The sequence below is a fragment of the Ylistrum balloti genome, unplaced genomic scaffold, assembly GCF_031769215.1.
Source record: "Ylistrum balloti isolate Yb309-2 unplaced genomic scaffold, AGI_CSIRO_Ybal_v1 Utg370796, whole genome shotgun sequence".
NCBI lineage: Eukaryota > Metazoa > Mollusca > Bivalvia > Pectinida > Pectinidae > Ylistrum > Ylistrum balloti.
The window spans coordinates 118,884-134,400 of record NW_026782464.1 but is presented as its reverse complement, the minus strand read 5'-3'; the positions used below and the strand labels follow the sequence as shown (position 1 = coordinate 134,400).

General features: G+C 34.6%; 2 protein-coding genes across 2 annotated transcripts; one reads left to right on the top strand and one right to left on the bottom strand.

Moving 5' to 3' along the window:
* Positions 1–5,526: 5,526 nt before the first annotated feature.
* On the top strand, positions 5,527–7,966 carry LOC132558572 (uncharacterized). The gene is made up of 5 exons (XM_060223158.1): positions 5,527–5,945; positions 6,189–6,364; positions 6,496–6,611; positions 6,846–7,062; positions 7,510–7,966. The coding sequence occupies exons 1-5, from the start codon at positions 5,810–5,812 to the stop codon at positions 7,849–7,851; spliced, it is 987 nt and encodes a 328-aa protein (XP_060079141.1). The 5' UTR covers positions 5,527–5,809; the 3' UTR covers positions 7,852–7,966.
* Positions 7,967–10,871: 2,905 nt separating this feature from the next.
* Positions 10,872–15,240, bottom strand: LOC132558567 (peptidyl-tRNA hydrolase 2, mitochondrial-like). The gene is made up of 5 exons (XM_060223152.1): positions 15,103–15,240; positions 12,893–12,991; positions 12,624–12,745; positions 12,146–12,258; positions 10,872–11,843 (listed from the first exon to the last, which is right to left on the bottom strand). The coding sequence occupies exons 1-5, from the start codon at positions 15,238–15,240 to the stop codon at positions 11,794–11,796; spliced, it is 522 nt and encodes a 173-aa protein (XP_060079135.1). The 3' UTR covers positions 10,872–11,793.
* Positions 15,241–15,517: the final 277 nt, after the last annotated feature.

Below are 15,517 nucleotides of genomic sequence, written 5' to 3'. Positions count from 1 at the left end.
TTAGGGACTTAGATAAAATATGTACGATATTTTGTTCAGATTTGTCAATTCTTGATATACCAGAATGCTTCCCGCCACAGTTACAACTTTAAATTAGTTTTTGTAATGTTAATGGATATTTCATCTACCCATATCGATGTGATTGGACAATTTGTCAATGTTTATCAATGTGGACAATGTGTCTATGTTATTAGTGTAATTGAACATGGTACATGATGAAGGAATGAGCCCTCTTATTAGTGGTTAACTTGTGGAGTCGGTTGTTCAATCAGGAATTCTTTATGGTGACGAGCTCTGGGGACCTCCCATTACTCGCTCGTTGGAAGAACTCCGTATTACTCAAAGACATGCAGCTGGAAGATGTCAAGGTTTCGTGAAAAGATCCCCGACATTAGTTACTATACGAGTGATCAGACTAACTGACATCTGCGGTGAAGCTGAATTGATGAAGCTCATGTTTTGGAACAAACTACTCAGCAAGCAATGCATTAGAGATGAGATAGGAGAGCTTATAAAGTTGTCCTATCGAAATGTAAATTGTGTGAAAAGCGCACTAATCACATAACCTTTCACTTTCTTGTTCAGTGCCCAGGTCTATCTATCAATCAGGACAAATTATTAGATTGTCTCGTTAATTCTTAGATGTTCACGAATATGTTTTCTTTGCCAATTGAACAGACCATTAAAAAATCTAACTTTATTCTCGATTACAAAAGCGATATAACCCTTGATAAAAGTGTTGGTCGACTCTGATGCTAAGCATTGCAAATCATGTACATAATAAAGAGAAATTAATAACTGAATCAAATTGTAAAATAAAAAGATTGACAACATAAAATTGTACCTGTAAAATCTTTAGTATGAGGGATAAAGAAAGTATGTCTATGTATTGTATTCATGTAATCGAGCAATTTGTGTATGTGTAATAATTTGGACAATTTATCTTTGCGTAATAAATAGTTCCTTAAGATTTATTCGTATTTGAATTTCATCGTCAGAAATATTTATCTAGTTACCTTATCATTTAGCAATACTTAAAGTACCCCTAAACAAATAAAGTTGATGGCTGTTACTCAAGAATCTTCCTCTTTCAGATTTTCAAATATTTAAAAAATAGGAGGTTAATATTTCCGCATTATTCGATATCCACTTACACTGAATTGTGTTTTCATGTCCTTGCTGGAAAGCCTCTTGTGTCTTATAGGTTTCATAAAATTCATCCTGCGACTCAATATCTGTATCTTTTACAAGTACAAGAATCACGAACCAAGCGTATACTGCAGTTCACTTCATTGTTAAGCTGTCAGCTTGTATATAATTCTGAATTTGTATTACAATGTGCTAAGCTTGTGTGTTTCTTTTGTACAATACTTTATATATCAAATGGTATAGTTGATTGTTCATTTGTAGCTGAGACGGAGAAACTACATGATAGTTTGATAATTCGTTGATAACGGGGTGAGAACACCACAGGGATGGTTTGTGGCTAAAATGGGAAAACCACATAATAGGTTGATAAATCGTTGGTAACTGGAGTAGGAACACCACAGGGATGATAAGGCTGATATTTTGTTAATAGCTGAGGTGAGAACACCACAGGGATGATAAGGCTGATATTTTGTTAATAGCTGAGATGAGAACACCACAGGGATGATAAGGCTGATATTTTGTTAATAGCTGAGGTGAGAACACCACAGGGATGATAAGGCTGATATTTTGTTAATAGCTGAGGTGAGAACACCACAGGGATGATAAGGCTGATATTTTGTTAATAGCTGAGGTGAGAACACCACAGGGATGATAAGGCTGATATTTTGTTAATAGCTGAGGTGAGAACACCACAGGGATGATAAGGCTGATATTTTGTTAATAGCTGAGGTGAGAACACCACAGGGATGATAAGGCTGATATTTTGTTAATAGCTGAGGTGAGAACACCACAGGGATGATAAGGCTGATATTTTGTTAATAGCTGAGGTGAGAACACCACAGGGATGATAAGGCTGATATTTTGTTAATAGCTGAGGTGAAAACACCACAGGGATGATAAGGCTGATATTTTGTTAATAGCTGAGGTGAGAACACCACAGGGATGATAAGGCTGATATTTTGTTAATAGCTGAGGTGAGAACACCACAGGGATGATAAGGCTGATATTTTGTTAATAGCTGAGGTGAGAACACCACAGGGATGATAAGGTTGATATTTTGTTAATAGCTGAGGTGAGAACACCACAGGGATGATAAGGCTGATTTTTCGTTGATAGCTGGGCTGTGAGAACACCGCCGGGACGGTACGGCTGATAATTCGTAGGTAACTGGGGTAGGAACACCACAGGGATGATATGGCTTGTGTTTCGTTTAAGTCTGGAGTGGAAGCATCACAGGGACGATAGATGATATTTCGATAATAATAAAAGGTGTGATAGGTATGGTTACAGCGGTGAAAGGATGTTTGTGTAGATTTTCAAAAAAATAAATCTGACCGTTTGAAAGATAAATTGCTGGGTCTACAGAAGGTTCCTTATAAATCATTTGGAAATAACCATGGGCCACATATTTGAAAATCAAGCAACAGTTTTCTGAAAAGCCAAGAGAAGGAAATTAACGAACTTATGAAACAGGTAATGTCACGAATCATATCACTACTTATCGTACACTAACTCGTCAGATAAGCTTCTAACAACAAGTTCAATTAATCGATTGAGTAGTGACCGGGATCAAGGTCCACATAGATAACTATGGGGAATGGAGCACCCAGTGTAATACCCACTTTCTGCGAGAACGCATTTGAAGAGACTGAAGACAATATGGTAATGCCTACTTAGTTTAGTTTAAACATATTTTATTGCCAAAAAAACAAGACAAATGGATTGGGCACAAGTCATATGAAGATGCCTACTACTGACAACCCATAGCCAACATCTGCCGCAACCGGAAGTGACAACATCGCATCAAGTAAGAACAGTGCCTTACTACGGATATGTGTAAAATGGTCTTATCACCACAACCACAGCAAAAAGGCATCAGAAACTTAACAAACAGAATAAAATACTTTGGTATTCCGTGGAAACTAACAATCAATAAAAATTATTACAAGTGATGTCAAAAGATATAATTAAATAGGGGTAACTGTTTCTCATCTTAAAGTACTACGCAAATATCCTTTTTCCTGGTAGTACATTGAAGTTAAACATTGGCAGTTGTGACTATGGCAGAATGGAAAAGAAAGACGACTTTTTGTCAGAAGTCTGGCGAGTCTGGAATCCATATTTAACACGCTAGGTATTTTGACCAAACACGATTCTTTGTCTAGTTATCGTTGATGATTGTTATCTATTTCCAGACAGTTTTGTGTCTTTCATTTTTGATGTGTTTGCTGCATATATCAGCTTGGAATGTCGGGGAAAGAGGAATGGTAATGTATAGAAAGACTTACATGAAAAGGTATTGGACAAGTCAGACATATGTATGTTATGTGAACACTGATGAAATATAACTAATTCCCTTTGTGTTAAATCAAAAGCACAGCGATTTTAAAGTTAAAGCTCACAGGTATAGCGGAAATTGTAATATGTCTTGAAGAAGCTCCAGTTGGGTTTGTATCCTCGTGAGAGAGAACATTGTTGTTAAAGTCAATTCTTACAAACATTAAAAGCATAGGGGTTTTACTGTCTTCAACTAACGTAACTTATGATAAGATATATCAAAAATGATACTGCAATAATATGTGGAGGTCTGAATATAGGCTTCTAAGTCGACGAGACAAAGTCAAATTATGCTTGAAATGCTTTGTGAGAGAAGCATTGTATCCCTGTATCTGTCTCTGACTTGCGCTAATGTACCGAATTGTTTTTCTAGAAACGAACACAACAAATCTGAGGCCTTCGGATAGTATCCTAACCACTAGCCGGTAAGATAGTTTTGATGGTACAGATATACTACGCGTGTTTATCTGCGGAGATTAAAAACTCCTGCAACCTCTCTACAACCTCTTTAACACAGAAAAGGAAACTATTGTACATCTATTTTGAAAATGTGATCTATTTCAAAATCCAATTCAAAATGTAGATATGTTGTCGAAAGATTTATTCATACATTTTTTTCATTAAATAAACAAAAATACATTTTGGTAAGATCAGTAATAACAACATTTCAATATATATAATTGACTTTATTTAATTATCCGTTTATTTATTCACTTATTTAACAGGTGTAATGTCCGATGTAATGACCTTTCAGCAGACGAGATAAAGTTGACAATCAGGTTATTCTGTATATAAAAGCATATTTACTTAATATTAATTAATTAATCTAGATGTTAAATCCTTATTCATCACGAAGCTCAGAATGATAGTAAAGGAGAGACACTTCCTGTTAAATGCGTTAAAATAGAAGAAAATGGGACAAAAGTCAATCAAATATATAAATTGTTATATATATATTACCTACAGTATGCACAGATAAAATAATGCATTCATAAAGTTGTAATTTTCATTACATCAGCTTCCAGTCTCTTACATGATCGTCGTGCTTAAGCGCACATGTTTGTAATACCACACCTACCAGCCATTATCCCCTTCCGTCTTTCCATCTCTACAAAATATCTTTTTAATTTTTTAGTTAATTTATTTTTACTAGCTCCGCACCTGACTTTCTTCCACTGTCCGAAAAACCTTTGTATGTTAGCCGAAAACAAATGCAATTAACAGTAGTTAATAAAAAATAAATAAACGTATTAACAAACGGTCCCTGTTGGAATCGCTTAATCTCACGCACAGAAAATAACGGAAAATCGTAAATAAATGACAAACAATAGGAACACGGTCAACCTGCGTTCACAAGGAACCCTTATTGCAAATAAAAACAGTATACCGTAACAGTATATGGGATTAGAAAAAGAGAGAAGGAGAGAAAGAGAACACATGTCAGGGAGCTTTGTTCATGTGACAATGAAGGCTTTCCAGGGAATTCACACTTGGCTTTGTTTTGAAGACTTGATGTGGACTCGCCTTTTGTATTTTATATATACAAAGGGAAAATCTTAAACGCGCCGTTCCAAATATGTTTATTTCTGCTTATTTGTTTATGAAAAGACTATAAATAGGACCAATTACCCTTCCAATCATAACAGAAGTTCTAGCAATGCGAGTGGTCTGCATAACAAAATTATCGTCCATCGTGTGTATATGAAAATGCATTGTGCATGCGTTCTATTCTTTGTTTGTGTCATATACGTATTAATTTGTATATGTAAATGTTTCCTGCATAAAGAAATATCCATTTGAGGATATATAGATTCGTTTATTTATTTAAATGCGAAAAATCTTAACTTCAAATGATTCTTTTCTCTTGCGACCGGGTCTTTTGAACACATGCACATGATTGCGCAATCGTGAATTTGAAGTCGGTGGGAGTTATCGGCCTTGTTTGCCTGAATATCTGTCACATCACACAATATATCATACATGTATTTGAATAACGCGATAAATAATGATGACAATTGGACACACTGACGGATATTGACTCCCTAAATGATTATATGTTTGGATGTTTAGGGGAATGTATAATTACCTAAATTCAAGTTGGTCTATTGCACAACATAAATAATAGTTTCATCTGGCCTCACTACTTCCGGTGGTGTTATACTGTTGTGAAATGCTCTAGACGTATAAATATTCTGGCAAAAGTTATGCATATATGAAGTGTCGTTTGGATGAAGAAAAGTACCATTAATCTATCTATATGTTTCAGCAAACGATAATATAGAACTGTCACCAATTTTTATTTTTAAAATAACCTAGCCAACAGATGTCGAGTTCAACAAAAACTGGCAAGCAAAAAAAGATGAATTCTGAAGATAATGAAGATACTCGTTTGGCAAAGCGGCTGTGTTACCTCCTTCGGTACGGCGCTGTGAAAGAGGGTCTGGACGTGTACGAGGGAGGTTTGTATCGTTTAGCAATCTAAATGTATGTTATATGTATTCTTATTCAGAATCGGTTTTACAGATGTATTTTCACCCATTAAATCAGTGTTCAAATCAGGGGTATATTTTTCGAGACACAGACCAAGCGATATTATATGGAAATCGCTCACCAGGATGTAAATTTGGATTAACGTGATGGTTATGATCAGGCTGCCAGCAAATACATGTATGATCTCTACCAAAATGTGGTGTATTTTGTAGGATATGTAGACATGGACCAGGTGGTGGAACTGAATCTGATGAGGCATGATACCAGGGAAGAAATACTGGCAGAAGTGGACTCGTCCCTCTCCACTAGAGGAGCCAAGCGATTTGAACGCAAAGAGGAAAACGGCAAAACCTTGGTCAGAGCTTGCTTCTGTGTAAACTTCGAAGTGGTAAGTATATTGGAAAATGATTAGAACTATTATTGATTTATGCAAAAAGATATTTGAATAACTGAAATTAATATTTATAGTAAGTCTAGTTGTACAGATATTGACAATTACCATCACTTGTTGTATTGTAGAACCCATGTCACAGTGGTACCAATGTTACAACACTTCTGTCCACATGTTTAGACTATGTGTCGGATAACCTGGAGTTATTTGACCTGGAAGACTTCCCAGATGAGTATTTAATAAAGTAAGTATATAACTGGCAATTTCTTAAACATAGTATAGTGTAGTCGTACAGAAGTCAACAATCAAATATTAAAAGTAATTCAACATTGTTATCTGTTGATAAATTAAACTAGTACCATTTATCCAGATAAAGCTATTATCACAGAGGGTTGGCTTAAAATCATTGAAATTGAATCTGATTGTTATAAGATTACAGAGTGAGTATGCTTATGAGGCTGTTTTTACTTTTTAACAGTAACATGATCCATAGACTGAAGAAAAAAAAGAAATTAAACAATGCAGCATTTCGTCAGCTGCTTGTTCCAACTTTACATCATCTTAATCTGGATAATATTTACCTCACCGAAGGAACACTAAGAAGTGTCTGGAAGTCGTGTCCACATCTCCGCATTCTCAGCCTCAAAGATTGTGGATACTTAATGACAGATAATTTAATGGAACAACTTGCTAAGGTAAACATATTTGTTATGTTGTTGATGATAATGTTACAAATAGATATTTTTCAGTATTTGGTTACTGAATTCAGAATGCTGATCATCAACAATAAATCTTAATGAAAACATTAGTTTAAATATATTCTGCAAAATTGTATGGACTTTCAAAAAATTCAGTATTGAACATCAAAGCAAAGACACCTCAAAAGAAGCATGCATATGTTTTGCTCAAAGTATGGAAGTGAGCTTAGTACAGAACAACAATGACATATCATTTGTCTGTATCTCTACTGAAACTTAGGTTATATTGATGGGCTTATTTACAAGGCACATGTTAACTGCCAATAAATGTGTTAGTATCTGAAATTGCTTGAGACACAAAGCAAATGTTGTTTTATACAATATGCCATAATTTGATTATGTAAAATGAAAGTAAATTCAGTATTTCTCTCTGTTTCGTTACAGAAACTTCCCCATTTGGAATCTTTAAACTTGTGTGCCTGCAAACATTTAACAGACCGATCTATGAGTGCTTTATGGCGTTCAGCTAAAAACTTGAAGGAACTTAACCTTTCTTGGATAAAAACTATATCAGAAAGTGCAATAATAAGTCTAGTGAAGAATTGTCCGAAACTTGAACACTTGGATATATATGACCACAAGGTGTCGGCAGAAGGAGTAGAAACTTTGACCGAGATGGCCAAGGATAGAAATATTACAATTGTGTTAAAAGGTTTAACAGACACAACAGTAGCCCCAGAAAACCCTTGTGCTAAACTTCCATTTTTTGGAAAAACGTGCCATTAACAGCAACAGGTGATGAAGCCATTGGTCTTTCTTGTGATATTTTTGAAGAAATAATCATGAAATCTTTTAAATATTATTTTCATATATTTGTTATAATAAATGTTATACCACTCTGTATTTGAGTTTCAATTTTCTAACACTGCATTGTCATAAAGATGGATGAGAAAAGAAGTGGATATTATAGATTTGAAATACAGATAGAAAGTTGGTCATTTAGAAATGAGTAAGTATAACATGGAAAATGATAGGTATTAAACTCACTCTTGTTCAAAAATCTTGACATCTGTCTTTCGAATATTTAATTCATCAAAAAAAAAAGATCATTCTGATTGTATAGACACATCTGATTCTGCCCTAATCTTCACGTCACATGGAGATAAATTAGTAGACAGATGTTGCTGGGTATTAATCAAAACCTTCAGAGATAGTAGTCAATCTTACAACACAGCGATTAATGGTTTGATGCAGTCATTTCAAGGCAACAGTTTTTGAAGAACATTTTTTCTGTGACCGTAAATGATACTTTACAAACAGCCCTGGTAACAGATAAGTATAGTAGTGCAGGACAGAAACAGTCTAGTAATGTACATTTTTCTGTGTTTGATTCTGTAAGACACCTGTTTATGTCTATTGTAAATTGGACGACTCATGCCTGTGTCCAGACTGAAGACACTGATCCTGGACTTTGTCATCACCAACCTATATAATTCATTTCCATTAATGAACTGAACTAGAAAAAGTCATGAATAATGACCATGCTCTCTTGCATATAAGCTATGATTGTGTAATGAATTTACATAAGTAATGAACTTTGACCTTGTAACCTTGATAGATGACCACCTTTACATAATGAGGTGCAGAGCTTGATATGATGTTATGACACTTTGGAGTAAATATGATCCAAAACTTCTGAGAGGCTCTCAAGATATGACATTAATTAGGAATGGGATGCAACAGACTGAAATAGCAGGGACATTACCTATAGAAAATATTCTCTTTGTTTTCTATAGGAAGTTTTTCATCAAACAAAGAGAAAATACTGTTAAATTAACATGCCATTCATATTTTATTATTTTCTTTGGTCTGCAGGTACCAACTTACTAAAACATCAAATTTGTTTCACTTTGCTTCGCTATTGTGTTGTATTACCTTAACAGCCAACTAACCACTGAAGTCCTGCAGACATACATGTAGTATTTAATTGTCAACACCTTTATCTTATAGCCTTTAATCTTCATGATGGTGCTGGGCTATAAAACTTCAAAACTGCCCAGAATATACAGTTTAGGAGAGTATATACACTTTAAGTGCGGAGTTCCAGCAAAGAAGGATTCAGTATCCTTCGTTATTAGACCACCATCATCAGATGGTGGGTTATTCTAATTGCCCAACATCCATGGTCCATAAACAATTCTTGTTATTACTATATCTTGAAAAGCACTGTATTGATCTTTCTAAAATTTCATATATAAAATCCATATTTTGATTTTAGAACTGATCAGAAAAACAAAATGGCCGACAGACAGCCATCTTGGATTTTGACTTTTAAAGCTTATTATTACTATTTCTTGAGAAGTACTAAACAAATCATCTCAAAGTCCATATACAGGTTTTCCTCGATTTCTAGTTAAGCTCTTTTGATTTTGGGACTGATCAGAAATGAAAATAGTTGACAGGTGGCTAACTTGGATTTTGACTATCCAAGATTGATTATCACATGATTCATTAACAAGTATTAAATGCATATTTCCCAGATTTCATATTGTGGATTCCCATTGATCCCTAGTTGTGCCTGTATAATTTTGAGGCTGATCAGAGAATCAAAATGTCTGACAGGACTGGCAGGCATCATAGATTGCTATCACCATTTCTTGAAAATTAATGGATGGATTAATCTTTCTAAAATTTCATACGCATGTTCCCCTTGGTCTGCAGATAATCCTATATGATTTTGTGACTGATCAGAAAAATGAAATTGCTGAAAGTAAGCCATCTTGTATTTTGACAAGGAAAGTTTGTAATCACTCTTTCTCATAAAGTACTGGATTGAACTTTCTCCAATTTCAAATGTAGGTTCCTCGTGGTCACCAGTTATTGATTTTGGGGACTGATAAGAACAAACAAAAATGGCTGACTTACATGTAACCTTTATTTGTACTTTTTGTTCTCTCTTTCATTTCTCACACTGATTCAAAAACACTTCATGTAATAAATTTAATAAGTTATGTTGTAGTGAGAAAATGGACACAGGCTGAATACCAGGTTTGTGAATGTTTTTACCAAAACATTCATTGGCATAGATTTAACTGTATGGTAACTAAAATAAACCTGATATTCTTTAAAGTAAGAAAAAAGGACTGTACACAACAATTAGTGTTTCATGCTTTAAAAACTAGGATAAGGTCTAATTTGTATATAGAGTATAAAAATAACAAAAGGCCCATTGGCTCTGTATTGCTCACCATATATTCAATGCTTTTCACAAATACAACAACATTTCACATCATTGATAGTGAAAGTTTTGGTCAATGAGAAGAATTTGAAAGTTTCAACAAGTTAACTTCTCTTACCTTAAATACGGATCATGGTGATTTCTTTTCACCAAGTATGTCAGGCTTCATCTTTCAAGCCTATTACTACGTTTCGTAATTCTAGACCTTTTCTTTTATCATCAGAAGTTGTTTGAAGGTTTTGACAAATTTGACACATTATCAGTCAAGATCACTTCTTTTGTCGAGATTCTAAGTTTATTGGATAATCATCAGAATTTGTTTGACAGAGTTATCAAACTTGACCGGCCAAATATCACGATTCTGTGCCTTTTAGTTCATCATCAGAAGGAAAAATGTGAATGTCATAAAAATGCACACACAATGGATGTTACACTACAATATAAGCTCATTTAGCCTATATGCTAAAAAGCATATTTTTAGTAATGTGAATATAAATAAACAGTGTCTTCTGAATATAATCGTCGTTGATGCCCTTCTGATAAATCAATGTAAGTCGCAGGCAATTGCATTCAGAAAATAACTTATTTATCTATAAACTCCCTGATCTTTTTATTTCATATTAATCTGTTGAGGAACTTACATATTTTGTACACAAGTTTTTTATTTCAAAAATTGTTATGTGAAACCATCAGCTCTATAACTTTGATTATTGAGCATAAAAATATTCTCAGGAGTAGAATTTGATGTTGTTAAAATTTGGAACAAGTACGAATGATTTCTGTTAAATACAAGAGGTGTCCTGTACAAAAGCTTTTTGTTGCAAAAGTGGTTTGCCCAGTATGACCTTTGGCCTTTTAGCTTGGTATCAAAATCAAAGCAGGTGTAGAACTTGATGGTGTGATTCTTTGATGTGAATGTGAACTAAATTTGTTCAAGTGTTCATAAGATATCTTCTTGTAAACACAAAAAACATTTTACACACAGACATGGAAATGATAACTATATACCTCAATTATCTGCATGGGTGGGTGGGTGGGTTGGTGGCTGTTGCGGGGAGTATAATTAATGTCTACTACGTTACAAATGTTTTACAATAGAACCTGTATGACACATCACATGTACATACTAATTAAATCATGAAAAATAAATTATGATAGCATCACTCTTCATTTCATATAAATCTTTTCACTTTTTATTCCACAAACATACATTCCATTTCATCTTCATCTTAACAAAAGTTTCCTCTCTTATCGGCGAGCTAACACAATTACTTGGTAGTGTATCACAGTCATACCAGAATACACTTCCTCTGACATACTATAACTTCCAGGCCTCACAACTGTTTACATTCAGATATAGATTAGATAACTGATCAGTTAACTAAACCTTGGTGTTTTGATGATGTCTTTTCAATATCTTAGTTTTACTAATAACAACAAATAAAATAATTATCTTCACTCCTGAGATAAGTATCTATGTGATCTCCAGATCATAACAATTTTAGATGTCCAGTTACCGAGCTCACCAAGTCACTGGGACCTGAAATTCACAACAAATACAAAATCAATAGCTAATATTAAATCAAAGGGCTCACCAAGTCACTGGGACCTGAAATTCACAACATAATCAATAGAATATGTCAGTGACTGACTCTTATAAGAAACCATAGGAGACCTACCTGGACCCCTCTACACACAGTGACAAACCCTCATAAGAAATCAAAGTGGGCCTACCTGTACCAAGTTCCCAGACAGTGACCAACACTCATGGGAAAGCAGGAGACCTAAATGGACCTCCTCTACACAGTGACAAACCCTCATATGAAACCTAAGTGGACCTACCTGGACCCACTCCACAGACAGTAACTGAACCTCCAGGTATCTGTGTCCTCCCAGCATCTCTGATTACACTTGCATTCAGTCCTAGTGTTTTTGCCTTTGATGCCAGAGCCAACCTATGATGGACACAGATATATGATACATAAATAATTGTATCAACCTTTCATACCTTTGTATTTAACACCAACAATTTAATGTATGAAATGTTTTAGACCTGAACAGTCAGATACACAATTACACATTATATATGCATATCTAATATGTAACATTTAATACTTGATGTATACATATAATCTCACTATCACTTCTTTGGACAGCTGTTGCCACATGCATATGGCGTCTCAATATTTGAAAATATTTCTACCGGTAATTTCAATTTGGGAATTCAGAGTCAGAATTCTTACTGAACAAATTCTAAAACAAAGTTGTGCTGCTGTCTTAAGTTCAGGCCTTGCATTGTATGAAATATCCATATACTCACAGTGATGTCTCGCTGTCCACTTTCACAACCACTTTGGGCTGGCCAGAATATTTCCACTCCCTCAACATATCAGGGTAATATTTAGCACAGGAGTTGTAGGCTTGCACTGCAGCATGGGCAACCTATCAAGCATAAAGAGGTATTCTGCGAATAAAAAAAATGTGCTACATACTAAATGTTGATATTATTATATATTTATCATTCTCACATTTTTAAAAGCTACAATGGTTCCTATAAAGGAATAATACCTTGAGCAATGACCAACCTACCTGTGCAGCTATCTTCCCTTTTCCCATCTTTAGATCTGTCCGTACTACCACTATTAATTTGTATTCGCCTGTATCAGACAGCATGTTATTTCCACTAAGCTGAAACAAACCATTTGAATAACATGAATTAGAGGGAAAAATAGCAGAACAAGGAAAGAAAGCGTGGTTTGCAATAATGAAAGTATGTCGTAATAATTTTTTCAATCCTGAAACACAAATCTCGGTTTTTGATACTTACGTAAATAGTATACTCACTTATGGAGCTAAAATCTCGGGACTGCATAAAGTACCCGACGTAGAAAAGGTACATTTACATTTTTGCAAAAGATTACTGAAAGTTCGTAAAAGTACCCCTAATTGTATGGTTTATTTTGAACTTGGTAGATATCCTTGATATATCACACGTAAATGTAGAATAATAAAATATTGGTTAAAACTTAAAAACACAGAAAATTGTATTTTACAAGCATGTTACAGGGAGATGGTCAAAAATAATGATATTTGGATAACTGGTATTAGGAATGAGCTATATAGATTAGGACTGGGCTACATATGGGAATCTCGACATCCAGACATTAATATGTACGCTATTTTTAAACAGTGAATAATTGATATGTTTTGTCAAGACTGTAATGATAAAATAAGTTCTTCCCCAAAAGGTAGTCTGTGTAGTTTCTTCTGCAACGAATGGAATTTTGTTAACAAGAATATCTGAGAAAGTCACTTGATAGTCTTAGCCTAAGAGAATTAAGTAGAATTAGATTGTCTTCACATGATTTACTTGTAGAAACTGGGAGATATGATAATATAGAACGAAACCGAAGACTGTGCTTACTTTGTACACTACGTAAGAAATTTATTAAACCTTATTACTATAGAAATGCCAGTATGTTCAAATTGATAGGGCTCTTGTCTGCTAAAAATGGAAAGTACATCTCAAATCTAGCAAAATTTTAAAAACTTGCAAACAAGAGAAGACTAGAAGGTATGCAATAAGTAAAGGCTATTTTTCTTAGAACTTGCACACAGTGTGAATCATTTTGATAACATTTGAAATCTGTAGGGTTTTTTTCATTACAATCCTTTTTCCTATGTTCGTTACATGGTATATCAATAGTTCTGTGCATAAAGTATGCTTGTTATTTCAACTTGTAATCATTGTAAGATGGTGCTATGACGAGATTGATAACAGGAAATCGTTTATAGCTAGAATATGTTTTATTTGTATTAAGGTAATTCTCTACACTATATGTTAGATTTTTGTGTGTGTGTGGGTGTGATGTGAAAGTATTAAGTGACGTCTATACATTGTAAATATTCAACTGTCTACTGATGAGCCAGATGGATTAAAGTAATAAAGAACTTGAACTTGAATTTTCTGATACACATCTGTTGAGACGAATTTAACTTTTACAGTCAGAAACCTAACAGACCTGCATAACTCATGATCAACTTTTCATGATATACAATGAACAACATACTGAATAAAAAAAATGATGCACCTACATTATGAAACATGTTCTTCATTGTGATATTTTGAATTATATTACACTATAATCTTACAAACTTTTCGTGAATTTAGCTTGTTCATTTGGACAAATTTGGAATAGCACTTCATTTTCTGCACAAGGTGCACTTCAGTACAAATCAGGACTAAATATGTTTGTCAAAATGTGAAGGACAGAGCCAGAGAGAACAAGCCATTAGGCTCATTCAAACCGTCTATTCACACGGTAGGCTGCTATCCATTTTGTACAAATGCAATCGTAGTTTCCCAATGTAGCATACATGTACCCATGTGTCATTAATTTACATGAACCAACTATTGCATGTACATTTGTACAGGAATATATACAGTAAGCGACCTACAGGCGACAGGGAAATTGTATTTCACTAGCAAACGGTAGCAAGCTGAAGGTACACGTACATGTCAACAGTACAAGCAATTTATTTGTACAATACAATAAGTTCGTCATCCGTCAAAATAGGTTACATTCTGGCAATTCTTCATAATCATTATCAGACATGACCAGTACCAATCTGTTATATCACAATATTCGTTATATGTATGTAATAAGTTATAACACGGCTTTAAATTCATAGGGGGAAAATACAGCAATATTTTTTCTACGTGTACTGTATATTATTTATTGACTTTGATGAGCAGCTGACCGGAGTGACAATACTGGCATATGGGATTGGTTACTCACGTCGTCGAGTTCCCCTTGTCCTGAGGATTGTCTCCGTCTTCCTAAGACTCGACCACGACTGATCCATCCTATACAGAATCCAACTCCTACGCCCAGACAGATTGCTGATATAAACTCTTTGCTATGGAGTGTGTCCATTTTCTTCTTTCACTTTCACGTGTCTACCACGGGTGACAATAATTACAGCCCAGTACCGCCCGGACGGTCCGACACCGCCCAGGAACTATATATTGATCGTCCGGGTTTTTAATTTCTGATTTGAAGCGTTCAGACTGACTCAAATGTAAATATATTGTCAAAACCAATATTTCAGTCAAAAATGGTAAAAACTTCTCCAAATTTTCCGGATTTACCGCTATTTGAAATAAGTGATATCGCAACAATGAGTTTGGGTCGTGTCATTTGCGATTTTTAT

Excerpts from the sequence above, each read along its gene's own strand:
- LOC132558572 (XM_060223158.1), top strand. The coding sequence starts at position 5,810 with ATGTCGAGTTCAACAAAAACTGGCAAGCAAAAAAAGATGAATTCTGAA. Across the intron at positions 6,365-6,495 it reads TCTGTGTAAACTTCGAAGTG|AACCCATGTCACAGTGGTAC; the intron begins GTAAGTATATTG and ends GTTGTATTGTAG. Across the intron at positions 7,063-7,509 it reads TAATGGAACAACTTGCTAAG|AAACTTCCCCATTTGGAATC; the intron begins GTAAACATATTT and ends GTTTCGTTACAG.
- LOC132558567 (XM_060223152.1), bottom strand. The coding sequence starts at position 15,240 with ATGGACACACTCCATAGCAAAGAGTTTATATCAGCAATCTGTCTGGGC. Across the intron at positions 12,746-12,892 it reads AAGGGAAGATAGCTGCACAG|GTTGCCCATGCTGCAGTGCA; the intron begins GTAGGTTGGTCA and ends TATGCTTGATAG. Across the intron at positions 12,259-12,623 it reads GTGGACAGCGAGACATCACT|GTTGGCTCTGGCATCAAAGG; the intron begins GTGAGTATATGG and ends TGTCCATCATAG.